General features: G+C 36.3%; 1 protein-coding gene across 1 annotated transcript in view; it reads right to left on the reverse strand.

The window, feature by feature from the left end:
* Positions 1–23,653, reverse strand: part of TINAG (tubulointerstitial nephritis antigen) — a gene marked incomplete at both ends in the record, with an annotated part of 84,109 nt that overhangs the window by 4,348 nt on the left and 56,108 nt on the right. The window contains one exon of the mRNA XM_080699729.1: positions 7,524–7,569. Within this exon, the coding sequence (XP_080555855.1) occupies positions 7,524–7,569 (46 nt within the window). The remainder of the gene's footprint in view (positions 1–7,523; positions 7,570–23,653) is intronic.

The following is a 23,653-nucleotide window of genomic DNA, read 5'->3' on the forward strand; positions in this document are numbered from 1 at the left end:
TGTGAGATCAAAATACACCAAAAAAGGTATGTTACAAAAGTTTAAAAATAAGTAATTTCTTCATTTCATTGTTGTATGTATATGCTCACTGTATTACTATACCACAATTTCCTTAACCATGTTCCTGTTGATAATAGCATGATTACTCATACTATCTATATATACATCCGTCAGTAATATGAGAGTGCTAAAGTTTTAGATTGATAATCTAAAATTATGAATCTTCTAAATTTTTACCAATCTAGTATATGTACAGCAATATCTCATTATGGTATTAATTTGCATTTCCCTGATAACTAATAATGTTGACACATTGTTATGTGTCTATTGGTCATTTTGACTTCATACTTTATAATGGACTATGAAACTATAGGGCCAAATGGAAGGGGACCTGGAGCATCCTCTGGGATGTGAGAGTGGTCCTAGGCAGCAAGGCATTGAGGGCTTGGCCCTATATTTACAAAGATAAATTCTACCAACAATCATGTGAGCTTAGAAGAGGAGCTCCAGGCTCCAGAATGAAACACAGCCAGTTCATCCTTGCAAGACTTTGTCATCGAGGCCAGCTAAATGGACTGGTCTTCTGACACATAGGAATTTTCAGGTAATAAATGTACCTTATTTAAGTTCCTGAACCTGTCTCATTTATTGCACAAGAGAAAATGGATTTGATGCTGAATTTTATTAATTCATTTTATATATCAATTAGGATAATCCAGAGGGTTATTTTTCCTTGGCAATGACAATGTGGCAAGCTATACAGATTAATTTTTTGTGTGTGGTGCTGGGGATTGAACCCAGGGGTATTCTACCTCCAAGCTATACCCCCAAACCTTGTTTTATTTTTTATTTTGAAATAGGGTCTCACTAAGTTGCAGGGGACCTCACTAAGTAGCTGAGGCTGTCTGCGAACTGTGATCCTCCTGTCTCAGCTTCCCAAGTAATGGGATTAAAAGCAGGTGCCACCGCGCCCAGCTATATAGATTAATTTTGATATTTAAAGTCATCCTTATCTTCCTGAGACAAACCTCACTTGGTCAGGATGGAATGCGCTTTGAATATATTCCTCAGCTGCAATGTCTTGTTAGAATTTTACGTTAATAAAAGATACTGGTCTGTAATTTTTCCTGTATTGCACTGTCGTCAGGGTTCAGTGGTAGTGTGAGGTTGATTCATAAAATGAGCAGGGAACTGTCTCTTGTTTTTTATTACTCAAAAGAATTTGATGTAAAAGTGGTTACATTTGTTTTTTAAATATTTGGGTAACTCACCAGTGAATTCTTTCGAGCCTGGGTTTCTTTATGAAAGTGTCTTCAGTGGACAGTAAATTCTTTCAGATCACCAAGAGCTCTTAAGGCTATTTTTAGCTTGTGTACATTTTCAAAAGTTTTATTTTTAATTATTTGTCAGATTTTTCTATATTCAAAAATACAATAGCATGTTTTTTTTAATAATATCATTTTATTGCCTACTTACTAGCTACAGAATCTGAAAAAGCACCCTTTGTTTTCTTTTCTATAGTAATTTGTTTTTTCTCTTTTTGTCAGTCATCTTAGGAATTTAGTCTTTTCGAAATAATAACTCTTTGGATTATTTTACCACTATCTATTTCCTTCCTTCCTTCCTTCCTTCCTTCCTTCTTTCTTTTTTTTTTCTTTTTTTCTTTCTTTCTTTCTGCGATACCCAGGATTGAACCCAGGGTCATTCTACCTCAGAGCTACATCCTTAGCCCTAATTTTTTATTCTTTATTTTGAAACATGGTCTCACTAAGTTGCAGAGAGCCTCACCAAGTAACTGAGGCTGGCCGTGAACCAGGATCTACCTGTCTCTGCCTCCCAAGTACTGGGCTTACAAGCATGTGCCGCTACACCCAGCTCATACATTTTTTATTAAATTCCATAATGCCTTAGCTAAAATTAGGCAAAGGTTTCATGTGCACACTAAGAAAATGCATCTTCTTCATTATTAGTGTGTTGTTTCCAATTATGGAAAATAATCTAATAGATTTTCCAGTCTTCTACATCTTTATTTGGATATTAGCTGCTTCTTAGGAGATATTAAAATGTGTTAAAAATATCTATTTTTTTTTACTTTTGCTAGTTTTGAAACTATGTCATTTTAGCTTGTTTGCTTCAAAATGTCTTGATTTTGCTTTCATTTTGAAGCAAGAATTTAGGTAGATCGGTGTATATTTCATCACCATCATCATCATTGATTTTTTATTTAACACTAGAGCACCGTTATCATGTTTTTCTCTTATTTATTTTTTGGGTGGAGGGGGATGTTGAAATGTCAATTACCAGTTCTAAGTCTGATTTTTAAGGGTAATGTATTATTTTTAAAGTCTGGTTGTTTACATATTTTCTCCTTATCTTTTATTTTTTCAGCCACTTAAAATTTTCCTGGCATAGTTTTCTTGACTTCTCTTGCTTAGAGTTTATGGAGCTTCTTGAATCTTTGGGGTACTCTTTTTGTTTTAGAGAACTCAGCCTGCAGGGGTTCAGATGTTAATTCTTCTCATTCTCTCTGTTATCCTTCTGGGACTATAATTACATGCAATGTCAAATCATTTGATAGTGTTTTCCCTATCTCCTCACATTGTTCTAAATTTATTTTGTTATTTTTTCTATTGCATTTTATTCTATATGTTACAATGCAGACATATTTTATTGAACTGTATTTAGGAACATTAATTCTCTCTGGTTTTTACCCCAGACAGTGAGATATGACATTCACAAATTCAGTAATTCAGTTTTTCATTTTCATAGATCAAAATTTTCTATCTTTTTATCTATAGTTTATTGAATGCTTTTACTTTTAAGTCTATCCTGAAAGAATTACCTGTTATTTCTATTGATAGATTTTTCTCTTGGTTATTGGTTACGGATTTTCTTTTTCACTTGTCTCATAATTTTTAAGTGTTTACTGGACATTTTATGGTAACCTAGAGACTAGTTTTGGGTTTTCTTTTCCACAAAACAATGTTATCCCTTTCTTCTAGACAGATGTGGCGAAGGACTGCTCAGTTTGGTTTCCTCAGGAATAGACTAGGATCAGAGCTGGAGAGAAGCCTTTGTTACACATGTCACTACTGTTTTCAGGTATTTGGAGGGCCGCCTGTTTTTTCTGGGCTGTGTTGAGGTTGGACTCTTTCCCAGGCTCTGCAGTGCTGCAGAAGCCTTTATGTCTCTGCCTTTGTATCCTTTGTCTTGAGCTTATGACCCAGTTCCAGTGCTCAGTACACTTCCCATGGGAAGGAACGGCTGTGCGTTTTGGATTCCTCTCAACTGCAACCCACTTGCCTTCTCCTCCTGATGATTTTCTCTGCCGACTACAATTCCAGCTGTCAATGTGAACCCAGACCTACCAATTTCTCCCAGGACAGAAAATCTCCAGAGGAATCTGCCATTTCTTTAAAAACATAAGTGTGAGCCAGGCATGGTGGCACACGCTTGTAATCCCAGAATTCAGGAGGCAGATACTGGAGATTATCGCTGAGACAGGAGGATCACACAGGTTCGAAGTCAGACTCAGCTACTTAGTGAGGCTCTCAGCAACTTAGTGAGGCCCTGTTTTCAAATAAAATATTAAATAGGTCTGGGAGTATAGCCCAGAGGTAGAAAAGCCCCTGGGTTCCACCCCCAGTACCACCAAAATAATAATAATAATAATAATAATAATAATAATAATAATAATAATAGTAATAATAATGAAGAAGAAGAGAAGAAGAAGAAGAAGAAGAAGAAGAAGAAGAAGAAGAAGAAGAAATAAGAATAATAAAAAATTTCAAAAAAGTTATATTGTTATTTTCTACCTATTTAGTGGAATTGATTGCATGGGGTTAACTATTACGTGTTATTCAATAATAACAGCCACCCAATTACTTCTATTATTAAAAAAATAGGCCTACTACTTAGGCCTATTTTTTTAATATTTTTAAAGATTTATATGGAACTGTGGGAAAATAAAACTACCTGGGTTTCTCAGTGATCTTGCAAAAAGCCAAAACAAATAAACAAACTATATATTATGTAAAAGTAAGGGATGTTTTCTCTCACTTCTCCCAGAAATATTTACTCTTTGTATACCACGGGAATTAAATCTGTTGTCATTTCTCTAGTTAACTGATCAGACCTGAAGGGATAATAAAACTTCTATCTCCCCAAGGGAGCTGCAGAGTTAGGACACAGACACAGTCCTAAAGTAAGCCCCAAGGTGCCAAAACTACTGGAATATTATCTCCCTCAGTATGTATGTGTCAGAAGGGGTCAGGTCCAGTACTGCACACATTTTCTGGAGTTTTTCTAGCTCTTGGAAAGACATGTTTATATTCCCAAGCACTCGAGCAAGAACACAGGACCCTTCCCATCTCATCTTAATGGAATAAATTCTTTTTTCTTCCTCTTTCAAAAAGGAGACAACTACCTGTCTCTGTCCTGTACATAACTGGAGAAATTAAATTGTTCTCTGGTCCTCAGTGATGAGGTATATATATATTGCTAATTGTGTAGAAAACTTCCTTTGACCCTTAAGATGCCACCTACAAGACTAAGGAGTGAGGACTGACGCTGCAATGCTGTGATGATGACTCTGGCTATTGATCTGGTTTGAGTACCAGACTTTGTGGCCAGCTGCAGTTGTGCACATCTGTAATCTCAATACTTAGGAAGCTGACACCGGAGGATCACAGGTTCCAGGCCAGCTACAGCAACTTAGTGAGACTCTGTTTCCAAATAAAAAAGAAAATGAGGCTGGGAATAGCTCAGAGGTAAAATGCCTCTGGGCTTAACCCCAGCACCACACATCACACAAATACAAACACACACACACACACACACACACGCACACGCACACGCACACGCACACACACACATACACACGCTTTGCTTCTGACCCAGGTGTTCTGTGCGTGTGTTTGTGTGTGCACGTGTGCAATAACATTTCAGACACTTCACAATTCTTTTCAAATAGTTCAATAATACTTAAAGATTTCACACTGTTATTAAGTTTTACATAAAATGACAGTGATTGTATTGGCATGACTAGCTTGCCCTCAAGGCATAGTTATTTATTCACTCATGCACTGCCGGTCATTTACATTCCTACTATGTGCCACTCTATACTTTGCCCTTAGGCTACATTAATAAATAAAGCAGACAGGGTCTTAATCCAAGATGAGTATGCAAATTAGAGAAGGACACAGCCAACTAAAATATGCAACTTAATAAATTATTACCAAGTTCAGTTTGGTTCTTGAATACTTACCACTTATATTCAACAATTTATCCAAAAATATAGCAGAAGGAAATCCTGCCTCTACCCATGAAATATCATTTCGTTGAGAATATTTTGATGAGAAGTACACTTAGAATTAATAATAAGTACAGTAAAAGTAGTTGAGAAGTATAGTATGGAATGGTAGCACATGCCTATAATCCCAGTAGTTGGGAGGCTGAGACAGAAGGGTGTCAAGTTTGAGGCCCTCCCCAGCCACTCAGCAAGACCTTTGGCAACTTAGTGAGACCCAGTTTCAAGAATAAAATAAAATATTAGTATTGCATGGACTACTGAATTCAGTCTCCAGTACTATTCACACACACAAAAGACATACAGTGTGCAAGTATGTTGTAAATACATAAGAATGAGTTAGGGGCTTGGCGTGGTGGCACACGCTTGTAATCCCAGCATTCGGGAGGCTGAGACAGGAGGATCTGGGTTCGCAGCCAGCCTCAGCTACTTAGTGAGGCCCTTCACAACTTACTGAGACCCTGTTTCAAAATAAAGAATAAAAAGCCAGGCGTGATGGTGCATGCTTGTAATCCCCACGCTTGGGAGGCAGAGACAGGAGGATCGCGCTGGTTCAAAACCAGCCCTGCTGGCTTAAGAGACCCTGTTTCCAAAAATAAAAAAGTATAAAATAGGTCTGGGCGTGTAGCCCAGAGGTAGAAGGGTTTCCAGGAACCCCAGTAGCATAAATAAATAAATAAATAAATAAATAAATAAATAAATAAATAAATAAATAAATAAATAAATAATAGGGCTGGGGGTATAGCTTGGAGATAGAATGCCCCCTGGGTTCCATCCCCAGTACTGAAAAAAAATAAAAAGAAAAAGAATGAGCGTGTGTGTGTGTGTGTGTGTGTGTGAATACCATCTATGGGGCTCTATGTGAAAATGAACATAGAGCTGCAGATTAAAGGATCACAAAATGATCTCCTCTGTACATTTACTCAAATTCATTCAACAAATAGCTATTTAAATGCTATGTGCTAAGAACTGTTGCACATGACATTAATCAAAGAACTTCTGCCTCTAAACAGTATGAAATTGAATATCCTTGAAATTCATTTAGTAAAAATGTCTCAGAAATTTTCAGGTAATACATTGCTTTGTTTTGTACCATGTGTTTATTTTGACTTTTGGATAGCAATCGTCAACCATTTAAATTTTTATTTTTATGAAAAAAATATTTTTAAAAGCTAAGTTTAAATGTAAAAAAGAATTCTTCTACTTAAAAGCATAATAACTCTATGTATCAAGCATACATGAAGGTGTGAGCATGTACTTGGGCGGTTGGTTTCTGTGAGGGCCTAATGAAAAAATCTGGAAAGAGTCTCTGTGATGAGCACGAGTTCTAAGACCTAATATTTTATGATCTATAATGTATTCTGCACTGTGTAGATTCAAATTAAAATTTTATGTCAAATATCATTTTCAACCTCAAAAACATATAAGGATTTGGGACAACTGAACATATCCATTATAATTAACTGAATGTTTGTAGTAATATGTCTTAGTTTCTTACCTGGAAATTTATGTTATTGTAAGACTAGGCTTTGACTTTTTTCTCAGTAAATATACATGTTCATAGTATACTCAGAAGAAAACATTTTTAACTCTAGAAAGTATATATGCATATATCATACCTAATGCAATATATGATATTTATTTAACAAACACATCAAGTTGGTTGACATACGTGGATAATTGAAGGAAGTGTTACTCTAATGTAGATTACAAAACAGAACAAAACACAGTCCCATTGAGTCTCTCTCCTTTATTAATTTTTTTTCTTTTTCTGTGATACTAAGGACTGAACCCTAGTATTCTACACCCAGGCTACACTCCCAGCTCTTTTTTTATTTTTGTTTTGGAGCAGGGTCTTGCTAGGTTGCCAAGACTCTCACTAAATTGCTGAGGCTGTACTCCAACCTGTGATCCTCCTGTCTCAGCTTTCTAAATAGTGGGATTATAAGCATGTACCACCATGCCCAGCTCAATTTAATCTCAACTTAAAAATAAAATACTGATTCTTCTTTCACAGTTTGAAATAATAATAGAACTTGAGAAAAACTATGACTATAATTTAAATGATCACGATGAGTTTGTTCTGGAGAAATCACCAGTGTTATGAACAATATTACAGTGACTTAGGATGTGATGAAATAGCACAGTGTAGAGGCAGAGGGACAGAACATTCTACACCATTCAGTAGGAGTTTCAGATGGAAACAGTTACATACCCAAAATTTTTCTTTCTTCCCTTGTGCTCCTTTTAGTGTGCCCCATCTACAAATAATAAGAAGAAATATTGGTTCAATTCAAAACGTTTGACCTGTATCTTGAACACACAGTTTATTGTCATTTTGGTATTTTTTTTAATTTTCCATTGTCCCATCCTGTTTTTAGTGAAAATGTTGTCATTGCCCTAAAGAAATGTGTTGGTAAAATTTTTGTCCCATAATTTTATTTGAATGCACATAATAGTCCTCTCATATAGACAATCATCTATCTCCAAATAACTGGAAATCCAACTAATTGACCAAAAAAGAGAAGTTCTAAGGCAACTGAGGTATAGAAATTTTAATATACTTAACTGTACCTCAGATCCTAATATCTAGCCCTCTCAAACTATCCTAAATAAAAAATTTTTAAGACTTCTGATAAAAATAATAATGGAAAGAGAGATGATGGCTATAGAGGAGGAAGTTTCAATAAAATATTAATATACATGTATTATTTTATAAAATGGCAAGGGACTAATTTTTGTATATACTTGTTTGTATAGAAACTGAATATTATATTACAGTACTCGTGTATCTTCAGTGTAGCAAAAATAAGTTCATAAAAAATCTGAATCTTAGTTGGGTGTGGTGGCACATGATTATAATCCTAGCATTTGGGAGGCTGAGACATGAGGATCCGGGTTCGCAGCCAGCCTCAGCTACTTAGTGAGGCCCTGTTTCAAAATAAAGACTAGAAAGCCAGGTGTGGTGGCGCACGCTTGTAATCTCTGCACTTTGGAGGCGGAGACAGGAGGATTGCGCTGATTCGAAGCCAGCCTCCCTGGCATATGAAACCCTGTTTCCAAATAAAAATATAAAAAAAAAGGTCTGGGATTGTAGCCCGGAGGTAGAAGGGTTTCCAGGAACCCCAGTACCACCAAAAAGAAGAAGAAGAAGAAGAAGAAGAAGAAGAAGAAGGAGAAGGAGAAGGAGAAGGAGAAGGAGAAGGAGAAGGAGAAGGAGAAGGAGAAGGAGAAGGAGAAGGAGAAGGAGAAGGAGAAGGAGAAGGAGAAGGAGAAGGAGAAGGAGGGGAAGGGGGGGAAGGGGAAGGGGAAGGGGAAGGGGAAGGGGAGGAGGAGGAGGAGGAGGAGGAGGAGGAGGAGGAGGAGGAGGAAGAAGAAGAAGAAGGAGAAGGAGAAGGAGAAGGAGAAGGAGAAGAAGAAGAAGAAGAAGAAGAAGAAGAAGAAGAAGAAGAAGAAGAAGAAGGAGAAAAAGGAGGAGGAAGAGGAGGAGGAAGAGGAGGAGGAGGAGGAGGAGGAGGAGGAGGAGGAGGAGGAGGAAAGGAAGGAAGGAAGGAAGGAAGGAAGGAAGGAAGGAAGGAAGGAAGAAAGAAGGAAAAGAAAACAAAATACAAAAATAAAAATTTGGAGCCGGGTGTGGTGGTGGACACTTGTAATCCCAGCATTCGGGAGGCTGAGACCAGAGGATCGCAGTTCGAGGACAGCCTCAGCTACTTAGTGAGACCCTCTGCAACTTAGTGAGACCCTGTTTCAAAATAAAGAATAAAAAAAAATAGGGCAGGGGGTGTAGGTCAGAGGTCAAAATGTCCCTGGGTTTCATCCCCAGATCCGCAATAAATAAATAAATAAATAAATAAATAAATAAATAAATAAAGGAAAAAGAAAGAACAAAAAAGACTCTGAATTTTACAAACACAAACCTGTAATCCTAGCACTTGAGAGACTGAGAAAGGAGGATCACAGGTCCCAGGCTAGCATGGATGGTAACATAGTAAGACCCAGTTTCAAAACAAAAATAAAAAAGGGTTGTATTGTAGCTCAGAGATGGGATTTCTCTGGGTTTAATCTTCAGTAAAGCTCTCTCTCTCTCTCTCTCTCTCTCTCTCTCTCTCTCTCTCTCTCTCTCTCACACACACACACACACACACACACACACACACACACACACACGTGATGATGCATGCCTGTAATCTCAATCCTTGGAAGCTGAGATAAGAGGATAGCAGATTTGAGGCCAGCATGTGTGGTAGTTTAGTGAGACCTAAATTCAAGAGAAAAAAGGAAAAAGGGCTGGAATGTAGCTCAAGAGATAGGACTTCCCTGAGTTCAATCCCCAGTAACACACACACACACACACACACACACACACACACACACACTCAGAAACCTATTGCTCCCAGTACTTTGGGAGGCTGAGACAGGAGGATTGCAGGTTCATGGCAAGGTTAGGCAATTTAGGAAGGCCCTGTTTCAAAATTTAAAAACAAACTAAAAGGGCTATAGGTAGAGTATCTCTGGGTTCAATCCCTAGTACCATAAAACAAAACAAACAACACCCCACAGACTTAAATGTGTAATGTTTCAGTCTTTCTGTTAACTAAGGTCATTGCAAAGGTCACATGTTCTATATACTGAGATAATGGACACTTGTTCAAATAGTAGGAATATTAAACCAGGAATCCAATCTCATGCTCTTGGTCACATATTATATTGCTTTTAATAAACAGACATAGAGCCCTAGCTGCTGTTTTAAGGGGAGAGAGCACATAGAATACCATTTACATGTAATTTGAGGGATTGTGAACATGTAATTAATTGTCACTTCTCACTCCATTAATCCATTTCTAATATCAAAACTCACATCATAAGAGCTCCTCAACACTAAACTACAGCACACCATCACAAATGCACATATTCCTAGGAGAATATAAACTTGTCAGAATACTTTGTGATATGTCAGCTTGTGGAAGGCTATCTTTGATAGAGTAGAGAATAGAGGAATGTTATCACAGTATAAAGGTACCACCTAAAGATGACAGGTTAGGGTAGGACCTGTAGGACATTCCTAATGAATTTGGATTTCTTGTCATAAGACTGAGGAACAAAAAACTGATGGGTGGGGCTCTAAAGAATAGCTTCGCTCTCTCCTGCTCCTTATAGAGGCTAGGAGTGTAATTGGACTGATTGCTAGACCTTTTTGTTCTCCACTACACAAGACTAGCAGTAACCTGTTCAAAATGTTCTGGACAGTATATTGTGTAAGTGGAAATTTGGTTCCATTTCCAAACCATTTTGTGGCTTAGTAATTGCACATATAACTTTGTACCATTTCTTTTAAAAAAGTCACCACCATTGAAAAATATTTATTATTCATAATAAGTTCCCCCAAATAGTCAAAGGCCATTGCCTACTTCAAGTAGTAAATCACATCTGAAATCTTCAATCGCTTATTTTCTATTCATTTGTAATCGCTATCATGATCATCTCAGAAAGCCTTTACCACTCAAGCAAACTTTCTCTCAGGTATTATGACTAATAACTTTGGCAGCTGTTTACAAGGATACCAAACCCAAGACTAAATCGGAAGAATCTAAGAAAGTATGCAACTCTGAGATTATACCAGTGGGGGAGAGACCTCATATCTGAGATCCCAAGAGCTGTGTTGAGAAGTTATAGATGGTCCTACACCAGCCACTATGGGACCTTCTAAGAATGATGTCTCCGTTGAGAAGTGGAAGGTTGTTGGGGGAAGAGACTGGGACAAGAAAAGGAGAACTGAAAGTACAACTACCAATTTCACTAATAACGTACAGGGTAGGGCAAATGGGGTGGGATCCAGAGGAAAACACGTCAAGTGCTCTGTGCGTGTATGTTTATATCATTTTGAGCCTATGATGTATAATTAAAATGCATCAGTAAAAGCATACACACACACACACACACACACACACACACACACACACACACACACAGCTATCCAGGCATGACAAGTTTGGCTCAATAATGAAGTCTGGGTATAAAGGGCAGAGACTCTAATTTCCTCCCTATCACTCAGATCTCAGCTCTCTCACACTGGACTCACTGAGCTTGAAGCTAGGAAAGGGGCAAGCCAGATTTTTCATTAAAACCTAAGAGAGCTGTTTCACTAAAAACTCTGGGTAAGCCAAAAGTGATCCGGGTTTCTTTCCCACTTTGTAAGTTATTTTTTGAGCTCTTTGGGATTTAGTGCATAGAGGATGGAGAACTGGAGGAACACATAGCATTTCATAGGAAACAGAAAAGCAAACAAGAAGATATACCATGAAATAAGTACTGAATTTATTAATATCCCCATTGGAGATACTCAGTAGGGACTCTTAGGAATGTTGATGGAATGTGTAGGAGATTAAGGTCCTCACCTTCCTGTAGGGTTCAGACTCAGCAACATAGAGACCAGCCAAAGTCCATTATCAACAAACACTAAATGCTAGGGAAATTGAACAGTTCCTCACAAAGGGGAAGAATATTTCATAATATACTTAAATAATTTCCTTATTTCAATATTGATATATAAATTGAAGATGAAATAAATTGCTTAGCTCAGGAATCTTTAAAAACTACAAATTTTCACTTTTCCTCTTGTTCACAGAGCGACATTTCTTATTATGCCTCTATCAATTTCATTGTGATCATCTGAGTAATATTATCAGTGATCTAAAACAAGCAACAATTCTTATCTATCAGCTCTTTAGAGTTGTTGCACATGTCTTTTCAAGAGTATGTTCATTATAACTTTAAGCTGCTTAAAGCACCATTTAACCATCTTTGGAATGTTCTACTGGTGCATATTAATTATACAGGATAGTGTGTTCCATGTGGCATATTTGTGCAGGCATATAACATAATCTGACTAACTTCATTCCCCGGTCTTGTTCTCCCCTCCCTCTTCCCCCAGGTCCCTTTTCCCTTCTCCAAGGGTCGCTCTTCTTTGTTTGTTTGTTTTTTCTTTCTACCTTCCACATATGATAGAAAACATATGGCACTGTCTTTTTGAGTCTGGTTTATTTCACTTAACATAATGCTCTTCAGTTTCATCCACTTTCCTGAAGGTGACATAATTTTATTTTCCTTTATGGCTGAGTAAAATTCCATTGTATGTTTGTGTGTGTGTGTGTGTGTGTGTGTGTGTGTGTATACATGTATATATATATATATATATATGTGTGTGTGTATATATATATATATATATATATATATATTTCTTTACCCATTTATTTGTGAACAGACACCTATGCTGAACCCATAACTTGGCTATTGTGAATTATACTTCTAGAATCATAGGAAATCATGTATTACTAAAGCATACTGGCTCTGATTTTTTTAGACCTATATTAAAGAGTGGTACAGCGGGATAATATGATAGTTCTATTTTTAGTTTTTTTAGTAACCTCCATACTGATTTCCATAGTAGCTATACACTAATTTATATGCTCACATTCCCACAGATGTAGGCTAGGAGAAATAAAAGAAATATCCCAGCATGGTGGTGCACACGTGTAATCTCAGCATTCAGGAGGCTGAGTCCAGAGGATCGGGGTTCACCCACAGCCTGAGCCACGTAGCAAGGCCCTTCGCAACTCAATGAGACCCTGTTTCAAAAATCAAAACGACAAAAAATAGGGCTTGGAGTGTAGGTCGGAGGTAGAATGCTCCTGGGTTCCATCCCCAGTACAGCAAAAATAAATAAATGAATAAATAAATGAAAGAAATAGGTAGAAAACAGATTTTAATAACACCCTGGTGCTAACATTCCTTATATCTTTACCCCCAAAACCAGTTCTCTCTCCCAGGCGTAACTCTTCTAAATTCCTGGGAAATCTGTAAATCTTGAAGTTAACAAATAAATAGGTAAATAAATAAACACAAGCTATAATTTTCCTGTATGCTGTTAAGACTGGTACATATCATGACAAACCTATAATTTAGGGGACTTTTTATCTTATCTATTGATCAGATAACATAGACCAGGATCACCCTCAAGATCCTGAGGATAACCAGATCACCCAAAGCCGCCCTGTGATCACTGGACTGAGGCCATCCTCACGTACCTTCTTGTATCCACCCTTTTACCTTTAAAAGAAGAATCATAAATCCCCAAAGGGGCTTCTATAACTTTTGTGGTGGCTGCATTCTTCCTTAGATGTGTATTTACTACTTTCTTAAATAAGTGTCTGTCTGAGTTTCTGACTGGCATTATGCTGAAATTCTTTTCTGTTATGCAAGCCAAGGACCCCACTAATCCTGAGTCCTGAAATCAGCCCTTCTCCTGTGACATCGCCAATAGTGTACTAGGGTTTCCTTTACTCTGCAGCATTTACTGAAAAACACCAGTCCCTTTAGACTCAGGATATTGGCATTTGGATTATTATAAATCTCTCAAAATGGATGACAAAGACAATAAAATCCTCAGCTAGAAGTGAGGGACAAAAAGATATTAAGGCAGTTGAGTAATATAGTTTTAGAGATCAGAATGCTTGTGAGAGAAAATTTCAAACAGATTGTTAAAACTTATGCAAAAATTGTATGGAAAGAAGTTATCACACACAGAAAAATAATCACTATAGAAGTTGTGTTCAGTTCACCTCTGTTATAGCCTCTGGGTGAAATGACAAGCAGGATCCATTCATCACAGAATTTAACATTTGCACAGAGACCATCTATTACCTTTTCTCTCTTCTATCTTTTGCAGACAGTTCCTAAGATGGTAATCAAATATCCCATAGAACTGCAACAGAGTATTGCAAAGAAATAGATCTGTGGCTTGTTTACTAAATATCCCATGCTCTGAGAGACTGGAAAAAGTCAATTTGACCCAGATGATTTCCCATTGGTATTACTGAAAATTCATGTGGTTCAAACCTTTATACAAATAAGGTTAACTAGGACAAAGAAAAAATATTACTTATATTATTCACTCATAGAATCAAACTTATCTTTTCTTGATCTATGGAGAACATTTTTCCTCACATGTGTATGATCCTCAGTTGTGGACTTTGCTTACCATTACACCAATGGGCTGAAAAATCTAGGAATTTACATATTTTTGTACATCAACTACTGTCTTTGAGGACCTGAGGATTTGTATTGCATTTGTATTTGTTATAAACATAACTTTTTACACTCTATTTTTCTCCCTACATACCACTTCATTTTAAGGATTATTTAATTAGCTAATACTCGTTCAGACAGACCAAACCCTTACTCTGCTGACATTATTTGCTTAACCTTGCTAATCAAAGGTAAACTGTAGGTTCATAAGCTTGAGAGATGAACACTGAGACTTTCATTGCTGTAAGGAAATCCAATTAATTCTGGACCTTTATACCACTCTTTTGAAAATTTTCTGACTCATTGAATTAAAACTTTTCAATTATTTAAGACTCATTAACACTTCCTTTGTCTCAAAAATCTAGTGACATCAGGAAAATGATGGTTTTGAAAAAAGAAACTCTGTGCTGTTCCTATCCCGAGCACCACCTTCTGTGACTGCAGACTGAGCCCTTGTCCTCCCTATGTTGAGCTGTGGGTAGGAGGTCATCTCACGGGGTGCCCATGACCACTGCATGACTCAGCCTGTATTCTCACTATCAAATACTTACAGGGAGACTTTTTCATGATGTTTCTGCAGAGTAAGGCATTAAAGCCCATAAAAGAGATCGAAATGTAATACTATGAATTTCATTCTCATGTATAAATGCAATGCACCAATAAAAAAGCTTTTAAAATAAAAGGATAATATAAATGTTTGTACTTCTAAGGTTATGGATAACTTTATGCATATTCTCTTTAAAGGCGATATTGTAAGGTAACTATGTTAAACAAACTAAATTTTTTAAAATTCTGATTTAAACTATGTCTAGACTATAAAATTACAAGTACTGAATAACAAATTTGGATATGATTTTATATGATCATTTTTTCCTTCTCCTTGGCTTTGGTAGATTTTGCCATGGAGGCCCATATCCCCATTGGTGGTAAGATGAGACATGAGATAACTCAAAAGATAACTATTAAAGTAATATTTACACTCACTTAAATATCCCTTTAAAAGTGCAAAGAATATTTTACATATTTTATTCATTAATTTCTTCCTTTATTCAACCAAGTACTGTTTAGTGCAAAGAAGATGCATGATTTGCCTTCAAGAAGCTAATAGGCATATGTTGGAGAATGGAAGACATACAAGAATATAAGTATTAGAACTCTCTAAGTGCCATTTTATATGCCATGTTTTGTAAACTTCTTCAGAACAGATAAAAAATTGTCTGCTGAAGATAAAATAACTTCCTTCACAGAGTTGAGGAGAAAATTCTCTGGTTGAAATGGGAGTGCATAATTTGAGGCTTACTGGGTGCAAAGTCGCCTTAAAAATTCCAGTGCAGCCTACTCTGAGAACAAGAGTTGGTCTTGTCTAAAATATTTGCGGCAGTGGTAGGAAATGAAGTTAGAAAAGCTGTTGTTACTTGGGCTATAAAGAGCGCTGCGACTACCAATCTTGGCACCTACACTATTGGTAATTAAGAATCATCTGGAGCCGGGCGAGGTGGCGCACACTTGAAATCCCAGCATTTGGGAGACTGAGATGGGAGGATCGTGGTTCATGGCCAGCCTCAGCTACTTAGTGAGGCCCTCTGCAACTCAGTGAGACCCTGTTTCAAAAAAAAAAAGAATAAAAAATAGGAAAGGGAGTGTCACTCGGAGGTAGAATGCCACTGGGTTCCATTCCTAGTTCTGAAAAAAAAAAAAAAGTATTGTCCAAAAATAAGGGATGTAATAGGACCTAGATTTTGTTAGTGTGGGGAATAGATTCCAGATGGAAGCGAAGTAAAGGATGAATGTTATGGTTCAAGCAAAAATAAATAAATAAATAAATAAATATTTTGAGCAAGAACATGAGACCCTTAAATCAAATATTGTTTATTCTATTAATAGCTGTATCCCAATACTAGGGTAGCGACTATCAAATAGTTGATTCTAAATATATTCATTGAGTCAATAGATAGAAGAATAGTAGCAGTAAGAATGAGAAGAGCACACACTTGAGAGCTACTTAGGAGGTAAATGTGATGGAAATGATGATTAGTTTATATAGACAGGAAAGTTCTACTCCAAGATTTCAAGGTTAAATTAATAAGTCATCAAATGCATGTTATTTAAGGTACACTTTAAATCACACAGAGATGTGCTTCTGGTGATCAAGTTATTGTAAAATTGCCTGAGACTGTATTTACAAAATTGCTCCATTATTTATTGAGTTATCTTTACTGATGATGAATTTGTATGTGAGCCTTTGAATATAGGCATTTCAGGATTATTGACAGGTAATTCATCTCAAACCAAGGAAAGTTGATTGTTAAATTCTGAAAGAGATATTCTGCACAGTGAGAAAATATGCTGTGATGAGAATCGTTATTTTCTAACTGACATATTAAGATCACATTTGCTTAGGAATGAGTATCCTAAACAGATCTTACATTCATCTAAGAATTTGTAGTTAGAAGATTGCAAAAAAAAAAGTCTGCTCTATTTTATTTCATTGGTAAGTAGACTACACTGCAGCAGAATCACCCAGACTAACATGCTGCAAAGCTTCTAAATATCTGCTATTTCTAGTATCCTAAAATGTGCTTTTCCTGGGGTCCTAGCATGGGCCTCAATGGCAAAATCATCAAAAATCATGGGGAAGAAAAATACCACTTAAAATCTTATCCAAATTAGGTATTCAGGACAACAGAAATTCAATTTTTTCTTTCTTTTTTTTTTTTTAGGCAGACTGATTCTGTATTAGTGAATACAAATCCAAACAGATAAAAATAAAGTTTCACAAATATAGTTTATGCAGTACAGCCCATTTGAACAGAACATTTTTGAGCAAACAGGGAACAAATGTATCAGAGAGCCTGATATGAAACTCCAATCCTTCTTATTACAGAAATAAAAGGTAGGATACAAGTATAAAAAAGCCACCAGATGGACTTGCAGTCTATAACAATGAAATAAGTATTCTGCATACAGGATTTTTCTTTTTGAGGTAGGACCAAAGATAGAGTCTCAGCTCAGATCACATAAAGATTTAAAAGATAACTGCTTTAAGAACGAGGCAGAGATATGCAGGCTTTTATTTCCTTATGAATATTCCACTAAAGAGACTTGAGACTCGTTTCTAAGTTTCATTTAAAAAAATATTCATGCCTGGTGAGTGTGGCAGTGTTGAATGTGAAAGGGAGCTATCAGAAAGTGCTAATTAATGCTAGATCAGAGATGAATGAAAATAGACATCGTGGGAAAGAAAAGAGAAATGAAAGCTTCCCCGCCCTCCACCTCTGCTACACACACCCATCATTTTTCTGCTTAAATTAAACATAAATCAAGCCAGGGTTCACTAAATCTTAGAGAAAACACTTTTATGAATATGTTTTGCCAAGAAGCTTCAAGTTTTATTTAGATTTGAGAAGAGGATGGAAATTTCTGAAATATATCATTTGCATGAAAAAACAAAGATTATTAATAATTATTATTTATTAATATTATCAACTAATATTAATGATTCATCCCACCATTGGTCTAGAGTGCCTACCATATTCCATATTCTGCCTAATATTTCAGGAAGCAAAAGGCTTACAAATATAATATGTCTATAATTTTCTCCATAAAAAATATGAAGGAACTTGACAAGAGGTTATGCCCAGTTAATGAACTGGCCAGAATGATCTGCTGTGCAACTGAGAGAAGGATTTCTCTACAACTAATGTATTGACAGAATGTGTGTCAAAGTGTACACAGTCATGTGAAATGGTTTGGGAGAAAAAACCCGAGCCATCCATCATTACTGATGACAATTAATTAGGGCAGTATCTTATGAAGAGATAATTTATGGGAAAACTCAGTCCTGTGGTGTTAAGAATAGAAATTACTTTTATACATTCTCATTTTGACTTATAGAATAAATCATCATTAATACGAATTAACTAGGGTAACACCTTTTGAAGAGATACTGTGAGGGCTAACTTTATTCCCCTGATGTTAGAAATGGCTTTTTTACCTTTTCATGGAATCTTAGCACTGGAAGGAGATTCAGATATTATAGTGTGTACTCTTTGGTTTGGCTAATTATGGCTGATAGGCTAAATCTACCAAGTGCCTTATTTACTTAATAAAATTAAATAAATAAAAATCTTAAAAATCTGTAAAATGTGTTTTTCTTTTTTGGCAACCTTTCTCGTTTTATTACAGCACAGACTTGGGCTGACCTTCTTTTGGTCTTTTTGAAGTAATCAGTAATATACTAGATGTTTTGTGTAGAGAAGCCATTGAAAATTTTTGTAGCAAGATGCTCCTTTTAACAAAAGCCTCTAGTTGATACATTCATCACAATTGTCATATACCTGCAATGTTCTTGGAGCACAGAATAAAATCCTGGTGCTAGATTATGAAATGATAACTCTTAACATATGCTAGATACTGATATTCAGTGTTGAATCCACTGGTTCTTGATTTTAAGGGACAACCAATCCATATCCCAGTTGACATAGAGAAGACAGAAGCCACCTGACTTCTTACCCCAATGTCTTTCTTTTAATAATTTTTTTTTATTGGTGCACTGTATTCATACATCATAATGGTATAAAGAAAATACTTTTGTAGACATACATGCACACATCGCCCAGTCAGCCCCTACCCGATCCCCACCCCGTTCCCTCCCCATCCGTCCTTCCCATGCTTGGCTTAGTGGTTGACATCTAGTATTATAGCAATTTATCCAAAATTAATGATGATAATCTCACATAACAGTTTCATTTGTCTGATACCAAGCTTTTGATGACTTAAAGATAACATTTCAATATTTCTTTTTGCTTTCTTTCTTACCAGAGAATATTTTTCTTTTTTTTAGGTGAAACTATCATATATTTATTTATTTATTTATTTATTTATTTTTCAGAAAAATTCTATCCTGATATGGAATATGGACTCTAGATACCCAAAACAATCTCGAAGAATAACAAAGCTAGAAGATGTATATTTTCTGATTTCAAACCTTATAAAGCTACAATAATTGAAACAGTGTAGTACTGTTATAAAGGCAGATATATAAACCATTGGAGTTAAATAAAAGCCTAGATATAAATTCTTCCATATATTGTCAAGCTATTTTTGACAAGGTTTCCATGAACATTTGGTGGAGGAAATACTAATCTTTTAACTAAATATTTTTGAAAAATAATAATTACATGAAAAAGAATAAAATTGGACCCTTACCTAACACCAAACCAAACCAAGTCATGAGAGCAAGAAGGGCTTGGAGTAACATATTCCAAACTCTGAAAGAAAACAACTCCCAATGTCTTTTTCCCCACCTTCAAATCTTTGGAAATTCAGAGCTCCACACCTCCATTTGAATTCCATTATAATTGAAAATTTGATGGCAATGCCACAGATGTATTAAATAAGAAAAATTTTTAAAAATTTACAAAGCTAATTTTAGAAGGTAGCAATATAGCAGGGGCTAATTAATAAAATTTCATCTCACGCCTTAAATCTGATCTACATACATTGAAACTAGTTGAGAGAAACTCCATAGACTCACTAAAGCATTACCTCATACTTTGGATAAACCACAACCCAGTTCTCTGTAAACCTAAGAAATTGTTGCTAGTTTCCTTCCTCCCGTGAAGTAATTGTGCATATGCCATGCCTTTCCTTGGTACTTCCTAACTAGAAAATTATAATTTACAACTCTAGTACTTTTACATAATTCAATGTTTCAAAGTGTATGTGACAAAATTCCTACCACCATGGCTCTCTTGGCACAAAGAGAATCAGGTTATTTAAGACAATGACGAATTTTATCATACTTCCCCCTAAAATTATCTCCTCATATCACCAAAATTCAATTTTCCCTAGCATCCTTATTTATCTATGCATGCTAAAAGCTAAATAATATACATATAAATAAATGATAAATTTTAAAAATGTAGAAGTCCATATTGTGTCATAGTAAGTACTCGATACCATCATTAGAAACACCTCCGATGTAACCATCACTACAAACTACATTATGATATAAACTACAAGGCACCAAGAAAAGTATAAAAAACTCAAAATTATATTTTTAAATAATTCTGAAAATAGGTTTGAAGTAATAAAAAAAATGTTGGCGAGAGCATGAATCCAAAAATTAAAAGAAAGCACGTAATGAACAGCCTTGTAGAAGACAGACTCGACTCTCTTGTTTAACTCTCACGCTCGGAATGAAGAACTCATTTTCATCTCAATGGAATATCTGAGGAAACTAAGATGGAAAGAGATTAAATAACACCCCTGAGAGCACCCACGGAGGACAGAAGGACCATCTGAACCCGAGCCTTCCTCTAAAGCATTGTATTTTCTACTGCACAGCATTCTTACACAATCAAGGTTAGTTCTGCACTTGATTAAAAATCCAGATCTCTCTCTCTCTCCCTCTCTCTCTCTCTCTCACACACACACACACACACATACACACGCTTATAATCCCCACACTTGGGAGGCTGAAACAGGAGGATCACACAGCTTCAAAGCCAGCCTCAGCTATTTAGTGAGGCTCTCAGCAACTTAGTGAGACCCTGTTTCCAAATAAAATATAAAAAATAGGTCTGGGAGTTTATCCCAGAGGTAGAAAGCCTCTGGGTTCCACCCCCAGTACTACTACTACTACTACTACTAATAATAATAATAATAATAATAATAATAATAAAATAAATTGTGATTTTTTTTGTACTGCAGATTGGCTCCAGGGGCATATACCTCTGAGCTACATCCCCAGCTCTTTTTATTTTTTTTTATTTTGAAACAGGTTATCACTAAATTGCTGAGGCTGGTCTCAAACATGCAATTCTCCTGTCTCACCTCCCCAATTCCTGGGATTACAGTCCTAAACCACAGGACTGGCTTCCAGATAGCTTTCTAAGAATTGTTTTGACAACCACACTCTTACTATGCCTTTGCCTAAATGAAATCAAAGGTTTTCTCTTTGGCTATTGTTGTTTTGTTGCCAGTTTGTTTTATAAAAGGCAGTTTGTGGTTACAGCCGTTATAGGGGCCCAGATGGAGCTGGTCAGTGTTTGAGATAACAAATCTGCCTAACTCCTGTGTCAAACAAGAGAGAACAGCTGAAGCACAAACTGTCTTGTCCATTTGACTCATCACTGACAGACGAGACGACAGAATGCGACCAGCACTCAAGCAGAAGAAAAAGGAAAGCCTTGTATCGGTTTCAATGTCCCACGAGCCTTTCCACACCTCGCCTCCTGTCAGTGAGTCCAGCTAGAATGATCCCAGCAGCCCTGGGGGGCTCTCAGTGGCTTCCCTGAGTGATGGATTGATAGGTGCATTGAATCCGCAGGTCATAGTTTATATTATTTATTAACACTGTGCATGCCGTTCATCTCGAATCTCCAGCACGCACCTACATAGAGTGTGTGTGCTCAATAAAATTTATTGCAAGTTTGAGTAGAATCTAATTGCAGAGGAGCTAAGTGAACTATGTGATTGTATTTTTTCATTTTGCAATAAGGCTTTTTAACTCTTTTTGGAAACCATTTAATCTAGTCAATGAATTCTCCTAGCCTTCATATAATCTTAATTAATTAGTATTTTTCCTTTTACATAGAGTTCATACAAACATGATATGAAAATATGATGTCAAAAAAACTCACAAGAGAAATCAAATTTGTCAGGATTTAATATGGAGATAAAACAATTCACACAGTTATAACAACAGATTCAAAGATGTATTTCAAATATATAATTCAAAGATTCAAGTGGCATTTTTCTTTTTCCACACATGCCCATATTTCACATAGCCCTATAGACTTCCAAGGGGCATTTTTCAACATTTGCTTTATTTGACTTTTCAGTGACATTACACATTACTAACCGTTCCAGCTTTCTTGTCCAGGCCAATGACATATGAAAGTCTCTGGTTTTCCTTTTCCCTGTTTGGCCATTTCAATTCACCTGGCTTTGTTTGCTACTCCTTTTCTGTTCGACCTTTCACTGCTGGTTTTCTTCAGGCACTGGCCTGTAAGAAGCTCTCATTCCATTTTCTCGTGTCTTTCTCATCACTCACTTTGATGATCTTATCTACCTTCTAAATGTCAATCATTTTCAATGGTCTTGCTTTGAACTATAAAAGTGCATCTTCACTCCATATACATATATATGAAGTAAAATATAAATATATGTATATATCTGAGATAATTATATGGCTTAATACACAAGAATTTATATGGCTTATTCTACAAATACTTATATAGCTTACTCCATAGGGATATGTGTGTGTGTGTATTATATATATATATATATTTTATATATATAGCTTATGTGATATCTTCATTTGAATGTCATTGGAAATTCCAAACTCAATATCTCTAAAATGAACTCTTGGTTCTCCTTCTACATCATCGTTGACCTTATCAATAAATGACACATCTGTGCAATCTGATTCACATGGATAATACTTGGGAGAAAACTCTGCTACCCGACACCAAACCATCCAAAAATTTATCATGCCCTGACTATTCTATCAAAAAACAAACCTCACCTGTGTCTATTCATACAACTACCAACTTTGTCTAGCCTACTACTGTTTCCTGATAAGGGCTTCTGACATTACCTTCCTCATTGTTCTTTCTGGTCTACTTTTCACCCCATAATTTCATTCTCTAGGCATCTATTCTATTCTCTAAGCCAAGAGGGACCCTTTTATTTAAAAAACAAAAACAAATCATGGATGTTTTCTGTTAAAACACTTTGAAAATAACTCATCTCTGATTTTGGATGAGGTGTGGAAGCCTAACTCTAACAAGAGTGTACAAACTCTTCTACACTTACTTTGTCTTTATCTCTCAACCCTATCTTCCAAACTTCTCCTTTCCTTTTAGGAATTCTCATAAAATATCAGGATAGTTGTAAAGAGAGTGCAGTAAGTAAAGCATTATGTTGGAGGTGACACATTGTTTATAAGGAAAGCGCAATCGTTGGCCTTGGTCGGGAAGATTCCTGGTAGTGTTGGTGTTCAGTGGCTCAGAGCACAAGTCAGTCAGCAGAGCAGAGCTGGAGTCAAAGTGTCAATGAGGAATGCCAATGGGGCTGGAGCTTCACTCATCAGTCGGAATTTTAATGCAGAATAGAGGCTGGGATTTTACTAGAGACCAAGAAGATGCTGAGTTCGGCTTAGAACAGTCCACAGACCTTTTCTGTTTGCAAAGACAGTCTGGATAGGTTTTGTTCACAGGGGGTACAAGGGGAAGGGTCACTTCAGAGCAAATG

The sequence above is a fragment of the Muscardinus avellanarius genome, assembly GCF_963383645.1.
Source record: "Muscardinus avellanarius genome assembly, chromosome: 8".
Lineage (NCBI taxonomy): Eukaryota > Metazoa > Chordata > Mammalia > Rodentia > Gliridae > Muscardinus > Muscardinus avellanarius.